This window comes from Nelusetta ayraudi, unplaced genomic scaffold (assembly GCF_046127955.1).
Source record: "Nelusetta ayraudi isolate G7.1 ecotype Tasmania unplaced genomic scaffold, CSIRO-AGI_Nayr_v1 ptg000011l, whole genome shotgun sequence".
Lineage (NCBI taxonomy): Eukaryota > Metazoa > Chordata > Actinopteri > Tetraodontiformes > Monacanthidae > Nelusetta > Nelusetta ayraudi.
The window spans coordinates 6454483-6473050 of NW_027466061.1; the positions used below are offsets into that span (position 1 = coordinate 6454483).

Genomic DNA, 18568 nt, shown 5'->3' on the forward strand with positions numbered 1-18568 from the left:
AACAAGCAACACGACTCAAAGCTTGTACTGAGCCGGTGTCGCTCTTTCCCCGTCAGATTGCCATGGGAATTCCTCTCCAAAGAATCAAAGACATCAGGATGCTGTACGGCGTCCAGCCGTGGGGAGACTCGGCCATCGACTTCGAGGGGCTGTCGACTGCACCCTCTCCGCGGGGCCATGTCATCGCTGCACGTATCACCAGCGAGAATCCAGACGAGGTAAGCGGACGCTGCTGCCTGGAAGACAATATTTCTCCTTATGCAAAGTCTTTTCAAAGCAATTAGCAAAAGCAACATCTGGAGTTAAAATCATATGAAACAAAGGAGTTTGTTCTGACTTTTTTTTCTGTCTGTCTCGTGGAGTGCAAAACCCCAAATAATATAAAAAAAAATCTTTAAAAGCAGACATTTCAGCTTGATTAGATGGGGACAAACCACTTTTTACAGGTTTAATGTGGTAAATGAAATACATATACTTCACATGTTCCAGCGCGCAGCTCCATCAGACCCACATTTAAATGTGTTTCCTCTCCCTTTCATTTTATCACAACATTCATACGTGGTGTCATCGCAGGGCTTCAAGCCGAGCTCCGGCACGGTGCAGGAGCTGAACTTCCGCAGCAACAAGAACGTGTGGGGTTACTTCAGCGTGGCTGCAGCTGGAGGCCTGCACGAGTTTGCCGACTCGCAGTTCGGACACTGTTTCTCCTGGGGAGAGAATCGAGAGGAAGCCATCTCGTGAGTGCACCGAGGATCCAGAAAAATAGTGCTGCTTACACGAAGATGTGCAAATTTCTATGTTGTTGGCAGAAATCTAGAATTATTCCGAGGTATTTATAGTCAAGCAATTTCCTTTCCTTTAGCAACATGGTCGTGGCTCTGAAGGAGTTGTCCATCAGAGGAGACTTTCGAACCACCGTGGAATACCTCATCAAGTTGCTGGAGACTGAAAGCTTCCAGCACAATAGCATCGACACCGGCTGGCTGGATCGGCTCATCTCAGAGAAGATGCAGGTACGCGCAGATATTTAAGCCGTAATACACTGACGCCTTGTGGTTGTTTTGTGCCTCTGGGAACTTTCGCTTTTTGCAGAGTCCACTCTTTCGATTTAAAATTTTTTTTATGTCCTGTATAACAAAAGCTGTGCGCTGTGTGCAGGCGGAGCGTCCTGACACAATGCTGGGAATTGTGAGCGGCGCTCTTCACGTGGCAGATGTCAACCTCAGGAACAGCGTGTCCATATTCCTGCACTCACTGGAGAGGTGAACACACGGCACATCGCAGGAGTAGGGTCGATGCCCAGGGATTTAAAACAACAGAACTCTTGTCTTTAACTGAGACTGTCCTGCCTCCACCAGGGGCCAGGTGCTACCAGCGCACACGCTGCTCAACACCGTGGACGTGGAGCTCATCTACGAAGGCACCAAGTACGTCCTGACGGTCACGCGGCAGTCCCCCAACTCCTACGTGGTCATCATGAACAGCAGATCCGCTGAGGTGGACGTCCATCGGCTGAGCGACGGGGGCCTGCTGCTGTCTTACGATGGAAGCAGCTACACCACCTACATGAAGGAGGAGGTGGACAGGTGAGTGGGAAGAGGCTTGAGGTTTCTGATAATCGGTCTTGGTTCTCTAACCCTGTTAAAACCAAACTTGACCTTGTTCCCCACCCAGGTATCGCATCACGATTGGCAATAAGACCTGCGTTTTTGAAAAGGAGAACGATCCTTCGCTGCTGCGATCGCCCTCGGCGGGAAAACTCATCCAGTACACAGTGGAGGATGGCGGCCACGTGTTTTCCGGCCAGTGCTACGCTGAAATCGAGGTGTGGAATCCCTTGTAAAGTGACCAAAGTCTTTCCTTTTCTCCAAATACTTCTGTTCACTGTCCCTCCTCTGTGCATGTCCAAACCATCTGAGTCTGGCCCCTCTGGCTGCAGCATGCCTCTGATGCCCTTATTCCTAATAAAGTACATCCATCCATCCATCCGTCAATCAAAGACAAGCTCGGCATTTTTACACTCTCGTACCTCCAGCTTTGCTTTCTGTCTTTTTCTCAGTGCCACTGCCTCTAAACCAGTGCTTCTCAACAATTACAACCTCTTTTTTTCCTGTATCCCTTTTTTTCATAGCTATTTTAAGATTGATCACTTCTCTGTGTAACCTCACCTGTACAATTCATGCACATGTGCCGGGTCTATTTATTTTTCCTGAGACATGTAGCAAGGCAAAGTTGACATAATCCATCTTAGTTAGTTTAATTAATATCTGAACATGGCTTCGTAGTAGAAGTTTAATAATACATAAATAATATTTTTTTAAGAGATACAAAAATGTAATTAATATTAATATGAGTATTTTGCGGCACCCCTGTCCTGATGTCACAACCATTTTGAGAGCCGCTGCTCTAAACCACTGTCTCTCTTTCTCTGATTCCAGGTGATGAAGATGGTTATGACTCTGACTGCTGGGGAGTCTGGCTGTATCCACTATGTGAAGAGAGCTGGGGCAGCGCTGGAGCCCGGCTGTGTCATTGCCAAACTGCAGCTGGACGACCCAAGCAGAGTGCAGCAGGTACAGAAAATCGGAGCAGTTCAGTAGTGGAGTCAGAGCATTCTCTCTGTGTATTACTGCCCTTTAAGTAAGTGTCACCTGTTGTTATTGTGTAATAACAAAGGTAATAACAAAGATGTGTTTCTACCCTCCTCCCCAGGCCGAGCTGCACACAGGAGCCTTGCCTTCCATCCAGGCGGTGGCTCTGAGAGGAGAGAAGCTCCACAGAGTTTTCCACAGCACGCTGGACCACCTCGTGCACATCATGAATGGCTTCTGTCTGCCTGAGCCTTTTTTCAGCGTCAAGGTGAAGAAGAATTCTCACGCGTGCGTCTGTTTAAAACGTTGTAAGCTTTGACAGTCTTTAAAAAAGATGCATTCTGTGGCTGTAGTTGAAAGAGTGGGTGGAGAGGTTGATGAAAACCATGCGCGACCCCTCCCTGCCGCTCCTGGAGCTTCAGGACATCATGACGAGCGTGTCGGGCCGCATCCCACCTGCTGTGGAGAAGGCCATCAAGAAGGAGATGGCGCAGTACGCCAGCAACATCACCTCAGTGCTCTGCCAGTTTCCCAGCCAGCAGGTGGGTCTGCTCACACATTCAAGACTCTTTTTAAACATTTCAATATTTTACCTGTAAAATGAATGCTTTTATTGATTGTCCCATTTGTTGCTTTTTAGATTGCAAACATCCTCGACAGCCACGCTGCCACTCTGAACAAGAAATCCGAGAGAGAAGTCTTCTTTATGAACACACAAAGCATTGTGCAGTTGGTGCAGAAGTGAGTCAGACCTGCTTTCTATAACTTCTCCTACAGACTTCAGGTCCTGATGAAGTCAGTGAGTTCATTTTGTGTGTCGCACGAGAAAGACTGTTTTGTTTCCAACAGGTATCGCAGTGGCATCCGAGGGCACATGAAGGCGGTGGTGATGGACTTACTCAGGCAGTATTTGAAAGTCGAGATCCAGTTTCAGAACGGTGAGGATCGCTGCAGCCTTTTTCTCTCTGTCTAGACACGTTGAAGGAGGCTGCAGCAGCACAAATCATTCTCAGAAAGAGCCTCCAGGAAACAGAATACTTAACCCTCTGTTCCTGTTGCCTGTTGCCTGCCTGTTGTAAAAAAAATGCCTGTTGTAAAAAAATGCTAGATGCTTTGTTGTATTGACATTGATACAAATTGCTTGTTGTAGAACACACACACCATTTATTGACAGGACACATTGGTTTAGTGAATGTTAGAGAGGCATGCTTAGTTTGGCCACATGATGGTGCTCTTTTGCACTCCTTCCTTTATGCCTTCCTGCTGAAACCTCACTGCCTGCTCATTGTGTTCGTCATCAGGACATTATGACAAGTGTGTGTTTGCACTGCGTGAGGAGAACAAGGGCGACATGGCCAACGTGCTGAACTACATCTTCTCCCATGCTCAAGTCACCAAGAAGAACCTGCTGGTTACCATGCTGATTGTAAGTTTCAGACTCTGTTGCAACAGTCATTGTTGCTCCTCACGTGCTTAGTTTTGTTTTGTAATGTTTATTGTTCCTGCAAGAATTGAATTTCAAAGTGTTCACTTAGTCCCTGGACTTGTGGTGGATAGTTTTCCACAATTCATGACAAAATGTGAGTTTAGTAGCATCAGACATGATCAGCTGTTCAGGCTAGTTGGGCTGAATATCAAATGAAAATACACCGTAGTTGTGAATTTGTAATTTATTTATTTGTTTTTTAATATTCTAATATAATGTTGCCTGTAATTTGCAGGACCAGCTTTGTGGCCGAGATCCCACCCTGACAGATGAACTGATGACCATCTTGACTGAACTCACCCAGCTCAGCAAGACCACCAATGCGAAGGTGGCACTGCGTGCTCGGCAGGTGAGCTAATTGCTCTTTTACTTAATTTCTTTTCCATCAACGGGTTTGTTCTGCCTCCAAGTTGACTAACTGAGGATGATTCAAAATAGACACCTGGTCCCTTAATGTTCACCCTCTGTGTTCAGGTGCTGATCGCCTCCCACCTCCCCTCCTATGAGCTCCGGCACAACCAGGTGGAGTCCATCTTCCTCTCCGCCATCGACATGTACGGCCACCAGTTCTGCATTGAGAACCTGCAGGTCAGTGGTGAAGGAAAAGCCGCCCCGACTGACTCGAGCGTCTTTTGAAAAGCTACAGTGTTTTCACGTGCTTGCGTTTCTCTCCCTCGTCTCTTAGAAACTGATCCTCTCGGAAACGTCCATCTTCGACGTCCTGCCGAACTTCTTCTACCACAGCAATCAAGTGGTACGAATGGCTGCCCTCGAGGTGAGAGAACGCCTTCATCTTGATCCCCAGGTGGCTTTGCTGAGACTCTTGAGGTGGCAACCTGTGATTGGTTCCCCCAGGTGTACGTCCGGCGGGCTTACATCGCGTACGAGCTGAACAGTGTTCAGCATCGGCAGCTGAAGGACAACACGTGCATAGTCGAGTTCCAGTTCATGCTGCCCACCTCGCACCCAAACAGGTAATGTGCATGCAGGACTCCCATGATGCTCTTGTGCTGTGTATCCTTGCTGTTGGCGTACCCGCCCCACCCCACCCCAGATGGCACAGTGGACAGGATTGAAGGCATTTCTTTTTTTAGAATCAATTGACAAACACCTCACTCTTTAGAACTTAAGGCTGTAAATAATATGATAATTAATTGATAATAATAAACAATACATTTTGTTTCCACATTTAGTTAGCTGCCCTGTCGCTGCATTGTTTTGGCCTGGCTAGAACTATGCTCTCGCTGCTAAAGGCCTCTTCAAAAACCTAATAAACCTCATGTTTGCATCAAAACTCTTCAGTGTTTGCAGTTTGAAAAGCAGGAACTGCGAGGTTGAGCTTGAGCTCACCATGGAAAAGCTGTACCATGGACAGATTCTTATGGTTAAAAATGCAGACGTTTATGGAAAGTAAGGTGGCTTCGTCACAGTGTGATGCTGCTTTTTGTGTGTTAGCATCATACATTTGATTTTTCTCTGATATCTTTTTGCCTCCAGTATTTAAAGGCCATAAGGCTGCAAACATGTTGATTCTCAGTTACTTTTTCAATATCGTAACACCACGCATGACATCCACAGTAACACTACTGTACTTCTGATCGCCAGCCTTCAGAACCTCACAGTGTCCAAGGTGCCGCAGCTTTTCTCCCTCCCCCCCCTCACTGCATCTCCCTGCTCACATCTGTTCCCCCACTGCTGTTCGTGTGCAATGTAAGGTGCTGCTAAACAGGATTTTTGTTTTGGCTCGTTGCAATTGCGATGAGCAACCAAGTTCTTTAAGAGTTTTCCTTTCTGTAAGTCGCTGATAAGAAGTCGGGGAATCTTTTCAAACAAACTGAGAGGAGCTGAACGTCCTTGCCGTTGCATTTGCACCCAAAGCTTCCAAATAACCTCAGTCATGCGATGCCCATGTCTTGCCTCATACGTGCATGCTTGTGACATCTGCGTGTGTATCGTGTGTATGCGTGTGACTGTCTGTGTGTACCTTTAAACTGTTGTCACCCCCGCTACCTCCAAGTAGTTTTATCCGCCACGAGCTTCTGAATGCAGTTTGTTATAGAATTGCGCTTGATGCTATTTGTGCGTTCACCGCCCATCCTCCTCCACCACCACCTCCAGCTCTTCCTCCTCCTCCTCCTCCTCCTCCTCCGTTCATCACTGTCCACTGAAGGAGGCATGATGATGTGAAATGACCTCCCTCCCATTTGTTCTGTATAATTTCAGGGCAGGAAGTCTTTTAAGTCTTTAGGTTGTCTGATAAAGTAAAAGTATCTCAGGATTAGAGGTTCTTTGATTATTGCTTTATCTTCTGTTTTTCACATTGATCATGTCTTTCTTGCTAATTTTAGAAAACATGTTCTGGAGCAGTTCCACCTAAAGTGTTGTTGACGTCGTTGTCTTCCCTGCCCTGACACAGATGGAAAGTCTGTCGGATCAGTGTCAAAAAGAGCTGAAGAGCCTGATATGCTCATATTCTAACTTGCATGAAAATATAAAAAAAATAGTAACAAAAAATGTAAGTGGTTGAAGCTTAGCAGAGCTCTCCAGAACCACCCAACATGCCAACAAATCTTCACTGTCTTAAGCAAACATGCACGTTATTAACTCCTACTAAAGTTAATCATCTTATAGGCATTTTTTGTCCGACTTTCCACCTGCACGGGGACGTGGAGACATTGACTAAATCCAATATTTCGTGCGATGTGTTCCTTTGCACATGCAGACATTGCTTGACCTGTCTCCCTCTCCTAAAAGCCTGCCACTAATCATTTAGTAATCCATGTTGTTTGATTGCAGAGGGAACATCCCCACTCTTAACAGGTATCGTAAAACATTCTTCCTCTTGTATAGACTGCCGTCTAGGCTCTGTCAATAGACTAGCTAGCTGCATGGGCAAAGCAGTGTGCAACACTAATTCATCTGCTGCTGCTGAGTCAAGAGAATGTTTGTTGCCTCTGTAATTCTGGCTCAGACTGCTGTTTAATTTCCGAGGCAACTTCATGGTCAGTTTGTGTGTCTCTGTTCAACTATTTTAAATGTGTGTGTGTGTGTGTGTGTGTGTGTGTGTGTGTGTGTGTGTGTGTGTGTGTGTGTGTGTGTGTGTGTGTGTGTGTGTGTGTGTGTGTTTGTCAAAGAAAGTTTAATGGCTAACTTTTGTATGTATTTGTGACATCCGCACTGACTTGGGTCGTGCCGCGGTGCGCATTTACTGAAAATGGACTAAATGTTGGGGAATCATTTCACGCCGTCGAGCAAAAATGCGTCTGAACCCGAGCTTGTGGCTGTCCTACCAGGAAGATGTCCGCCCAGCTAATGGAGTGTTTGATAGCGGTGGACAGTATATTGCAGGAAAGTAAACCCGAGGAGCGTAACGGACAAAGTAACGAATCTAAGGACGAGAACGGCGAGAAGAAAAGTCAACCCGATTTGGAAGCCGAAGAAAGGTTTGACACCCAAAACCAAGAAGTGCTGTGAGAACGGGTGTAATCACTGGGACGGTTTCACTGTACTGCGCATCCAAAGTGTCTTTCTGGTTCTCCCTTTTTAAATGCTCCCATGAAAGGAGTGTGTGTGTTTGTGTTTTGTAATTTTACTGTTGACTAACATGTGGTCTGTGAAAATGTTTCACAAGCCACACAGGTGCTTTTACTTTACTCACACATCGGTCATTTAATCACTAATTGCTCTTTCTGTTTGGAACCTCATTCAGTTTTCAAGTCCCCGACTATTAAATCATTCCCATTAAAATGTCGGCATTCATATTGTCTCCCATCATGTAATTGGATCGAAGCTGTTGTGAGGTTCTCAAAAGTGAGTGGTGGACATTGACAGAGTCATTTCACTGGTATCACATCATGTTTAAAACTTTAATCCTCTGCTTCTGTCTTTTTATGATGCACTGATTTCAGAAAAGTCCCGAGTAACTGCTGTGTACATTGTGCGACACAGATTAAAAAACAACTTTTTCTTTGTGTCTTTTTTTGTCATTGTCACAGGATGTCGTTCTCATCCAACCTGAACCACTATGGCATGGTGCACGTGGCCAGTGTCAGCGACGTCCTGCTCGACACGTCATTCACACCACCCTGCCAGCGCATGGGAGCCATGGTGGCCTTCCGCTCCTTCCAGGACTTCACCAGGTGCGTTTTGTTGCTTTTAGTGCCGTTAGATTGTAGGACAGACAAGCAACATGGAATGTGTTTCTTTGTTTTAATGATGTTTGTCTTCACCAGGAACATAAAAGACGTGTTGAGCTGCTTCTCCGACTCTCCTCCGACGAGTCCAACCTTCCCAGAGGGAGGGAATCCTGTCCTGTATGGAGAAGAGGACAACAAGGTGAGAGGGAAAGACCTCTGCCACCTGTTTTGAATGACTTCGGCCTGACAGATGTTACCTTTTGCCTCTGATACCGAGATAAAAAAGGGGAAAACATGGATGCATGAATGTAAAAGGTTTCTTTCCATCTTGAATCAGTTTGCTATCTTCATGACTCACCAACTCTGCCGTGCCAATGTTAGCTGATTCAATCAATGGATACTCACTGTTACTGATAGTCGTTTCACTGTACTTCTATTTAGAAGATGATGCATTTTGGAGAAACTGTCGTATTTGGTTTGGTCATTCTTGGTAGCCGCTAGTCTTGTCACTTCATAGCAAGTTTTTTTTTTTCTTACATTGAGTTGAATTTGTTCAGTGAGTCTTGGAAGCGCTGACAGTTTATTACTGTTTCAAATTGAAGTTTCTCGGTGACATGAAACGGCCAAGGGTGTGCGCTGAAATTACAGATTAATTATGTTATCATTCCACCAAATGATTCTTTCACTCATAGTTGGAATATTGCTGATATTACACATTAAACTTCAAACAGTATGCACACTATGTAATATATCCATGTAGTGCGGGACGTGACGTCTGCATCTTCCTCCAGTTCGCTACCATGGAAGCGTAGCGTCAACACAATGACTCTTGGCTGATATGATCGACGGGTTGTGCCACCAATGCTTGTGCGGGGCTGTTTTTCAGAGTGTGCTGGACGAGCCCATCCACATCTTGAACGTGGCCATCAAGACCGACAGCGACACGGACGACGACGGCCTTGCAGCGAGCTTCCGAGAGTTCACTCAGTCAAAGGTGGGCCCCTCCACACGGCTCCAACCCCCCCCCCTCGACTTGCAGTCAGTAACCGGACACGTTGATCTTGACATTGTCTGTTGTTTTCATCCATCTCCTACAGAAATCTCTGCTGTTTGAACATGGAATACGTAGGCTTACTTTCCTTGTGGCTCAGAAGGTGAGGGCTCGAATTCACATATCACGGTCATCTTGCGGTTTCTACAGTCTGCTGCCCTGCATGCTCACAGTTAAGCAGTTTTGAACAGCATGTCTCAAACTGTCAACTCAAATGACTCTTATCTATATGCAAGTGTCGGTTTTCAATGACTACTAATTGTCTGTGAATTCAACCGACCGCGTTGTAATTTGCATTTGAAGTAATTTTTTTTCATCTTACCGACCTGTTTGTCTGTCTCTGTATCTCTTCCTGCATGCCTTGCTTTGTGCTGCATTTACGATGACAGGATTTCAGGAAGCAAATCAACTGTGAGGTGGACCAAAGGTTTCATGTAAGTAGGGGAAGACAAAGGGACAGCTTGCATGCCTGATTTCAACAAATGGACACATGCATTTACTAATGGCAGCGAGATAAATTGGAACGGCTGCTCGATTCTTACATTAGAAACCACAGTTTCCTGCTTCCCCAAGTATTCAAATGCCATATTAAATGTTGCAGGATCATAAACACTGCGTTCATGTAAACTATTTGCATGGCAGAATTTAAGGACAAAAAAGAAGGACGATGAAATCATAAACCCCATTGTAAGATACGACATTGGACCAACAGTTTGATGTTTGTAAAGGATTAACCCACTATCAGAAATAATAAGGATACCCTGATCAAACCTAAACCCAGCTAGTGCAGTTCTGCAGTAAGCCTGAAGTCTTGAGTGAAGAAACAGAAATTCTCCTGATAGTTTAATTACAGCTTTCTAGAAGAGTTTGCTGAGAGAACGAGGCCCTGATCGTCGCTGCTTAACACCAAAGAATTCAAACAAGTCTTGCAGTGACTAGGTTTAGAGTTCTAACGCGCCTGTTTTTACTCTGATGTCTTGTTTGTTTGTTGGAGACAATTCTGATTTTGCTCCTTCGCTTTTCTGTCACAGAGGGAATTCCCCAAGTTCTTCACCTTCCGTGCCAGAGATAAGGTTGGTGTCTGCATGCCACTGAATATACTGGATACTGTACAGGCAGATTTTAAAACATTTACACATGCTCTGGTTGTAGACATGACCACATTCACAGACGAGATTAAAGCATTTATACCGACTGTGCAACCATGCTAGGGAAGTTAACAATTAATCGATTATCGATTAATTGTTGATTAAGAATTGAATCGATTCAATTAAATTAGTCGCCTTTAATTGAAACATTTTTACACGGGTAGTTAACATGATTATAACAGTGTATTGGCAGGAAAGAGCAATTCACCTGTAGATACTGTGATAGTCATAATATACCTAGAACAAGTTAGACGCTCAACATTATTTAAGGGTTAAATAATGGTTCCTCACACATTTTGCATTGTGAAATTTAGCTTCTCACGAAAAATCACTGCTTATAAATTAATGGTTAATTGATCTATAAGGTAAATCAACTAACGATTAATCGATAATTTACATCCCTAAACCACGCTATCATAACTGCTCACTCAATGACGACCATCAGTAGTTTGTTTTGCTCTTCCACCAACTCTTGAAAATGCTCCTGTGTAGTTTGAGGAGGACAGGATCTACCGCCACCTGGAGCCGGCGCTGGCCTTCCAGTTGGAGCTCAACCGCATGCGCAACTTTGCCCTGACTGCCATTCCGTGCGCCAACCACAAAATGCACCTGTACCTGGGCGCGGCCCGTGTGGAGGTGGGCACCGAGGTGACGGACTACCGCTTCTTCGTGCGGGCCATCATCCGCCACTCCGACCTGGTCACCAAGGTGAGTGCCGACCCGAAGCTGCCTTCATATTCACCAACGTGGAGGAATTCTGACCCCCTCCCCTTCCCCCTGCTCTTCCTTTCACTAGGAAGCGTCTTTTGAATACCTGCACAACGAAGCCGAGCGTCTGCTGCTGGAAGCCATGGACGAGCTGGAGGTGGCGTTCAACAACACCACCGTGCGGACTGACTGCAATCACATCTTCCTGAACTTTGTCCCCACTGTCATCATGGATCCATCCAAGGCATGTGAAGCCGTCACATGCCTGTGAGCACCAGCATATGACCGCATCTCCTGTTGTCCTTCTTGACTTTACTTCCCTTCTGAATCTGTCAGATTGAGGAGTCTGTGCGCTCCATGGTGATGCGCTACGGCAGCCGCCTGTGGAAGCTGCGCGTGCTGCAGGCCGAGCTGAAAATCAACATCCGCCTGACTCCGACCGGCAAGCAAATCCCGATCCGCCTGTTCCTCACCAACGAGTCAGGCTACTACCTGGACATCAGCCTTTACAAGGAGGTCACCGATTCCCGAACGGGACAGGTGGGGCCCAAAGACCGACAGGTGGGGCACTCATCCATTTTCCATCTGGTCTCCTCACCGTGTAGTTTCCCGACGAAGGGCTTCAGCACTGTACTGGATGTACCCACTCCTCGGAGGGGATGTACTAGACTTTAAAAAAAAAAAGAAGGAATGAAACAGAAAACCTTTATAGTTCATAGAAAAGTAAAATGATCAATTATAAAGAATGATAAGAATTTTCCCTCCGATTAGAAATCCAGTATTTTGTCTTGGCCCTTTGCCTCATAGCAATTTAACTTCTCGCAGCAGATCAGGTAAGTTAATCTTCATTCAGCCACGTGCGTGTCCGTCCATCCTGTCATCTTCTTCCAACTCCCAACACCGAGTAGAACAAACTAAATGACTTCAAGCCCTGATCTTGGAATGGATCAAAAGTTCCTGTCCATGTGACGTCCACGTGGCTGCAACACTCTGTTTGACATCCTCATCGTGTCTGGGCCATTTTCACAATGCATTACTCATGCCACCTTTCGCTTTTGCCTCTTTATGTAGGTGTTGTATGATTAATAATTGGGCCGGCACAGCCTCCGCTCACATCAGTCTGGCAGCTTTTGAATTGCAGATAATCACCATCATTCTTCTGACTCAGTTTTCACAGGTTGAAAGAGGTCACACTTTTTACAAAGTGACCCTGTTTCTGCGTTTTTTTTTGTTTTTTTTCTTAGATCATGTTCCAAGCGTACGGGGACAAGCAGGGGCCGCTGCACGGCATGCTCATCAACACTCCGTACGTCACCAAGGACCTGCTGCAATCCAAACGATTCCAGGCGCAGTCGCTGGGCACCACCTACGTCTACGACTTCCCAGAGATGTTCAGACAGGTACTGGGGAAGAAAAAATGTGTTAATCCTGTTAAAAAATCGTTACGTAATTCCCTCCCATTTTTTTTTTTTTTAGTTTTTAAAAAATAACTTTTCTCATATTTTTTTCTTCCAGTCTCTGAAGAAGCTATGGCACTCCACCCAGGTCCACGCCCACCTGCCCCAAATCCCCCTCCCCTCTGAGCTGCTCACCTTCACAGAGCTGGTTCTGGATGCGCAGGGTCAGCTGGTGCAGATGAACAGGCTGCCGGGTGGCAACGAGGTCCGTTTGTTCTTTTTACGCTCTTCACATTATATTAATTTTAAACCCGAGCAATTTCCCCTATCAAGCGGCTCAGCGTGTGCAATTCCTTTCCTAACCTGTAGGTGTCTCTGTGTGTCTTTAAGAGTTGGTTGAGTCATAATGAAAATGCATTGTGAAATACTAGAAGTGTCTGGTAATTTAAACCAAGAATAAGATGGTGTTAGAAACCCAAGCAGCACAGATGTCATCAGACTTCCAATAATCTGGAAATGGTTCTAACCACCCGACCCCAGATTACACCAAGCTAGCATTTTATACCAGGACCAGTAGCCATCAGGAATGGCTCAATGGCGGCGCAGAGCCAAGGTTGTTATTGGAAATGACTGGCCTGAACTCAGCCGAACTGATGTTTGCTTTAACTTGCCTGCTAATGGACATAAAACGCATAACACAATAACAAAATTCACTTTGATCAATCAATTTTTGTGTACGAGTTTAAGGAGAATACAAATAATAATCACTGTAACCTCCCCTGGGTTCCTTCAGGTGCTAATGATAAAAAGACATTGCAAACACCTGGGAAAACTGTTGCATTAAAACCTGACCTGGTTCTGATGCAGCCTTTTAAACCAGTATGGTTCCCAGTGTGAGACTTCAGGGTTGGACAGACCCATGAAGACCTGTAATGCAATGTAACATAAAATGATCAAACTCACCTTTGAATAGAATATTTCCACCAGGTCGTTAACAGCAGCTTTTCCCCGCTAATCCCGCAGATTGGCATGGTAGCCTGGCGAATGACTCTGCGCACGCCGGAGTACCCGTGCGGTCGCGAGATCATCGTCATTAGCAACGACATCACGCACAAGATCGGCTCGTTCGGGCCGCAGGAGGACGTGTTGTTCCTGCGAGCCTCGGAGATGGCGCGGGAGTGCAGCCTCCCCCGCATCTACATCGCCGCCAACAGCGGCGCTCGCATCGGCCTGGCGGAGGAGATCAGGCACATGTTCCACGTGGCCTGGCAGGACCCCGCGGACCCCTATAAGGTCAGCAGCTATTTTCCTGCGCAACGATGCCTCACCTCAGATGACCACTAGGTGGCTATTTTGTCTGTTGCACGGATCTCTCAACCCTCTGTGCTTTAGCTTTTTCTTTTCCTCTCTCGCACTTCAAAGTGGGTGCATCATTTATATTTTTTTTTACAGAGACTTTTACTGTCTCTGTCGCTCAGTGTTGTCCGAGCTAAGCATGCTTTGCTCTTTCACTCCCCTGCAGGGTTTCAAGTACCTGTACCTCACACCTCAGGATTACAAGAAGGTTTCAGCTCTAAACTCTGTGCACTGTGAACACGTGGAAGACGAGGGAGAATCCAGGTACCCTTCTGTTTTTTCTATCTCTTGAGTCAAAATATTCTTTGTGCAGAAATGAACCTGCCAGGCGGTTGCCATGGTAGAAATTGGAGGGTGACACATGCCAACGAGGACTGAACGCACATTTTCTCACGCAGGTACAAGATCACGGACATCATTGGAAAAGATGAAGGGCTGGGCGTGGAGAATCTGAAAGGCTCCGGCATGATCGCTGGAGAGTCGTCCTTGGCCTACGAGGAGATCATCACCATGAACCTGGTGAGGCTGAAGTGGCTGCGCACGCCCTCACGCTTCAGAGCGCACGCATTGCACACGGAAGCCGAGAGCTGCACAATCAGGAGGATCTTTCGAGAGCAAAGGCCACAGCCAGCGCTTAACCTGAACATCATGGTCTGGCCCCGCAGGTCACGTGCAGAGCCATAGGGATCGGAGCCTATCTGGTGAGGCTCGGCCAGAGAACCATTCAAGTGGACAACTCGCACATTATACTCACCGGAGCCGGAGCACTCAACAAGGTAATGTGATGCAGGATGTGAGATAACGACCAACTTTAGTCCTCAGGTTATGAGTGGCAGAACGGAGCAGTCAAAGATATTATAACTATTAATAAGATGTTATTACAGTGCAGCAGTTGCAGACTGCACAAGCCAACAACCAAAAAATATCATTGTTAAAAAAAATACAATAGCTGCCAACCAGAGATGTGAAGAGAACAATGAATGGGTGTTTTTTTTTTTTGTTTTTTTTTAGGATAAATCAATACCAGATGTGATATAACAGAATGGGTGCACATTTAAAAATAATAAATGAAATTGCTTAGTTAAGTGTTGCTTTGCATCATGCAAACGCACATTTCACTCATGAATACTTTGCCTCAGTAGGAAGGGGCAGAATGAAAGAAATTCTGTTCATTTCCCCAAGAATTTGAATTTGTTTCCCCAAATATGTCGAGAATTAATTTATTCTGTCCCATGAACACACATGAAACCTATTTTTTTTTTTCTTTTCTTCTTTTGTCCCATACAAGTTGCCTTTAAATCCATCCAGTCCACGCGAGGCACCTGCATTCTAGCAAGTACTGCATTCAAACAGTCACTGGCGTTTTTTTCTCTCTAAATTTTAACTGTTCAAATTCATCCATTGAAGGCGCTTTGTGGTTTGTGCGTGTTTGCAGTAAGCGATTTGTCCTTCTTTTTTTGTTCCTTTTCTAATCAATGAGCAAATGAAAAAAATGTGAAGGGATTGGGGCTGAAACATCAAAACAATAGAAATTTAAAAAAGTCTCCCGCCATTTCTGTTCCGTCTCGGCGATCACGCCTCCGCTCTGTTCTACTAGGATTCCCTTTGCAATCCCAGCCACAGGCCTGCCTGCCACTCATCGCCCAATAATTGAAAGTGAACCATGAAGTTGTATTTGCATAGAAATGGAGTGACACGCCTGAGGCTGCGGCGCAGGACATCCATATCATTTGTTTTTAATCTAAATGAAAAGTTTTGCTGAGGCAGATTGTTTTTCCCCCCTTGCAGTTGATTTGTGTGTGTGTGTGTGTGTGTGTGTGTGTGTGTGTGTGTGTGTGTGTGTGTGTGTGTGTGTGTGTGTGTGTGTGTGTGTGTGTGTGTGTGTGTCCGCAACGCTCCACCACCTCCCCCTGTGTCGCCCTCCGTTCTCTGTCCTTGTCGGTGCGTTAAGATGACTCCATTTCAAATTAGATGACAGATTGCGACACGAAGAATCATGCAAATGCCGCAAACTTCTTCGCCCGGCGGCTCCGCTGCCTTCCGCCGCCGTTCGGCTCCGTGTGGGTCGAGGGGCCCGATAGGTTGCGGGGTGGCGCGTCGCAGCTTCTTTGTCTTTTGTTTACAGCGAATCGCCTCTGTGTTTTTGGAAATGAAAACTAATTCCGCAACGTGGGCAAGAAAATAGAAGCCTTGGCCGCGCGGCGTCCTGACTGTTAACTGAAAGCTGCCGGCGAGCAGGACGCCGCCACCCAGAGATCATCATTTCATTAGCTGCTGGGAAGCGTCCAGATTTGTCACGGCAGGCGGATCGTAACTACTGGCATAAATACCCCAGCGAGCCGTTGCGTCCTGATTGGCCGCCATCTCCCTGCGCTCAGCCGGCTCCCTCTGCTCCTGTATCTCATCCTCCTGCTGTTCTCCACGCCGCAGAATCCAAATGAAGGCGCCGATGGCCGGAGGCGTTGAGGGTTTTTTTTTCCTTGTGTATGTCAAGGTGACTGCAGCGTTTCTCAGGGCTGTGGGCTTCGCTGACAGCTTTAGGAGAGCGGCCCTGATTTGTAGCCAGATAAATAACCATTAATGGTAATAAAGAAAGTAAATGATGGCTGAAAAGGTGAAAGCTGAGGGGAAGAGATGGAGCTCCCTTCTGATTCTTTTGTTATGGGAGCGGCGCCGCCTGGTCGCGGCCCGGTTTGGCAGTGGAGTTCTACTGCGTCGGGATGACAGGAGAACACTTTCTGGAGGGGAAGTCACTCTGTGGGATGTTGTGTCATCAATAGTGTCAAAAGAGAGTTTGTTGTGCAAATGACAACACATGCAAACCAGGTGAGTCAAATAATGGATTCAGGGTTTAAAGGGTCTCCTGGCAGCTGCTGTGTCGTCATCCCTTTGTGATGTCACCTGTGTCACAGCGACACCGCTCCTGTGTGGTCCTTCTGACCTATGACATCGCCACATAGCCGCACATAGAACACACGAGTGTGACATGGGGTGTTTTGGGTTTTTATGTGTAGGCTAAATATTTATATGTCTAGTACAGACATTCACACAATCAATGTGTATGTGTAATGGAGATGTGCAGATCTGAATGGTGTGAGGCTGCTTCACTCAAATCTGAGATGAAAAATAAAGATCTGGGAATAATGAGCGGGGAAAATTCCGGGGCTCCTTTGCCAAAAGTGGAAAATAATCAACAGTCAGTCTGGGATCAAACGGATGAAAGGATCTTCCGTCCTTTTCATCTTCCTCTACCTGATGTAAAAGCCAGTTCTCCTCTGTCTTTTTTCTCGTGGCAGGTTCTGGGTAGGGAAGTGTACACATCAAACAACCAGCTGGGTGGAATCCAGATCATGCACAACAACGGCGTGACCCACAACACCGTCTGCGACGACTTCGAGGGAGTTTTCACCATCCTGCAGTGGCTGTCCTACATGCCCATGGTGAAATTACTGTTGTTGCTGTTTTAAAACATTATCTCTCTGCTGCTGTTTGGTTTTGGGACAATCCAAGAGGTGGGTTTTTGTTAATGAGCGTATCCGTGTATGCAGTGTAAACACAGTCCAGTGCCCATCCTCAATGCCAAGGACCCGATAGACCGACCAGTAGACTTTGTGCCAACCAAGGCTCCCTATGACCCGCGCTGGATGCTGGCAGGACGTCCCAGCCACAGTGAGTGTACTGAGAATCTAGTTGATTTGGTTTCCTCACATTAATGCATCTATAAAACGAATTGCTGCTCATCTGATCTCAAATGCACCATGTGAAATCTTGGCATTGCTTTTTCCTCTATCAGTCACTTTTTTGTGTTGTTTAAAGTAAACATGAAGGTTTGCCTGTTCAGCTCTGACGTCTCGTGAGCTTAAATTCAGGAATGTTCCCTTTTAAGTTCCTGGGGGGAACGGCAGACCTAACAGAACAACGACAGCAAATGGATCCAGTTTGTATTACATTGCGGGTCAGGACTGAGTAGGATCCACATCAGTGTAATTACAGCTATGGGGAACAGCGGAGGGGGGGGGGGGGGGGGGGGCGTCCGACCAACGTGTCGGCCCAGTGATGAGTGGCAAGAAGGTTTAATTGAACGGTAACCCTCGTCGACTGGGCATGTTTGTCGGGGTGTGCAGGCAGAAAAAGAGCTGAGCACGCCTCTTTATAAAGCCATCCATCATGGTCGCTGCCAAGAGTACAGATTGTGCGTGCGGTAGGGAAACGCGGGGGCCGTCCGACATGCACCGGGGACAAAGGCGCTGTGCTGTGGGGAAACATCAAAGATGGACTCTTTCACTTCCAATCTCCGCGAGCGTGAAACATTTTCTGTTTTCCTCCCCAAAAGCACCAAAGGGCTCCTGGCAGAGCGGCTTCTTTGACCACGGCTCCTTCATGGAGATCATGCAGCCCTGGGCCCAGAGCGTGGTGGTGGGCAGAGCCAGGTGAGCTCATTCCACTGGAGGAGAGGAGCAGATGATGCAGAAGGGCGGGTTTTCATTCCGTTAGCGCACTCTCCTGTCCCGGTTTTCTTGTTTTAGTAGTGGTCATTGTATTTGCCATCGCAACACGTGAACATGTACAAGATTAAAAAAGTCAGTGCAGTTAAAAAAAAAAAAGTGGCAACATTTCATTAAACATATCCCACCAACCCACAGTAATGCATTGCACAATTTTCTTCCATTTGCACAGGTTTCACATGAGTAGACA

At 46.4% G+C, this 18568-nt stretch overlaps 1 protein-coding gene across 11 annotated transcripts in view; it reads left to right on the plus strand.

The window, feature by feature from the left end:
• Positions 1 to 18568, plus strand: part of acaca (acetyl-CoA carboxylase alpha) — a 31856-nt gene that overhangs the window by 6201 nt on the left and 7087 nt on the right. For 3 of the 11 annotated variants that reach the window (XM_076020299.1, XM_076020300.1, XM_076020310.1), the window contains 36 exons: positions 57 to 218; positions 574 to 737; positions 863 to 1013; positions 1159 to 1262; positions 1359 to 1586; positions 1675 to 1825; positions 2439 to 2573; positions 2713 to 2859; positions 2945 to 3133; positions 3232 to 3332; positions 3441 to 3529; positions 3893 to 4017; positions 4313 to 4426; positions 4552 to 4665; positions 4763 to 4852; positions 4933 to 5051; positions 6874 to 6897; positions 7371 to 7520; positions 8073 to 8216; positions 8310 to 8412; positions 9100 to 9207; positions 9311 to 9436; positions 9654 to 9698; positions 10296 to 10337; positions 10905 to 11120; positions 11209 to 11364; positions 11457 to 11681; positions 12365 to 12520; positions 12636 to 12782; positions 13541 to 13810; positions 14040 to 14137; positions 14272 to 14392; positions 14539 to 14649; positions 17170 to 17313; positions 17422 to 17542; positions 18207 to 18303. In XM_076020299.1, coding sequence (XP_075876414.1) covers positions 57 to 218; positions 574 to 737; positions 863 to 1013; positions 1159 to 1262; positions 1359 to 1586; positions 1675 to 1825; positions 2439 to 2573; positions 2713 to 2859; positions 2945 to 3133; positions 3232 to 3332; positions 3441 to 3529; positions 3893 to 4017; positions 4313 to 4426; positions 4552 to 4665; positions 4763 to 4852; positions 4933 to 5051; positions 6874 to 6897; positions 7371 to 7520; positions 8073 to 8216; positions 8310 to 8412; positions 9100 to 9207; positions 9311 to 9436; positions 9654 to 9698; positions 10296 to 10337; positions 10905 to 11120; positions 11209 to 11364; positions 11457 to 11681; positions 12365 to 12520; positions 12636 to 12782; positions 13541 to 13810; positions 14040 to 14137; positions 14272 to 14392; positions 14539 to 14649; positions 17170 to 17313; positions 17422 to 17542; positions 18207 to 18303 — 4787 coding nt within the window. The remainder of the gene's footprint in view (positions 1 to 56; positions 219 to 573; positions 738 to 862; positions 1014 to 1158; positions 1263 to 1358; positions 1587 to 1674; positions 1826 to 2438; positions 2574 to 2712; positions 2860 to 2944; positions 3134 to 3231; positions 3333 to 3440; positions 3530 to 3892; positions 4018 to 4312; positions 4427 to 4551; positions 4666 to 4762; positions 4853 to 4932; positions 5052 to 6873; positions 6898 to 7370; positions 7521 to 8072; positions 8217 to 8309; positions 8413 to 9099; positions 9208 to 9310; positions 9437 to 9653; positions 9699 to 10295; positions 10338 to 10904; positions 11121 to 11208; positions 11365 to 11456; positions 11682 to 12364; positions 12521 to 12635; positions 12783 to 13540; positions 13811 to 14039; positions 14138 to 14271; positions 14393 to 14538; positions 14650 to 17169; positions 17314 to 17421; positions 17543 to 18206; positions 18304 to 18568) is intronic. The other 8 variants (XM_076020301.1, XM_076020302.1, XM_076020303.1 and 5 more) reach the window with 8 other exon arrangements.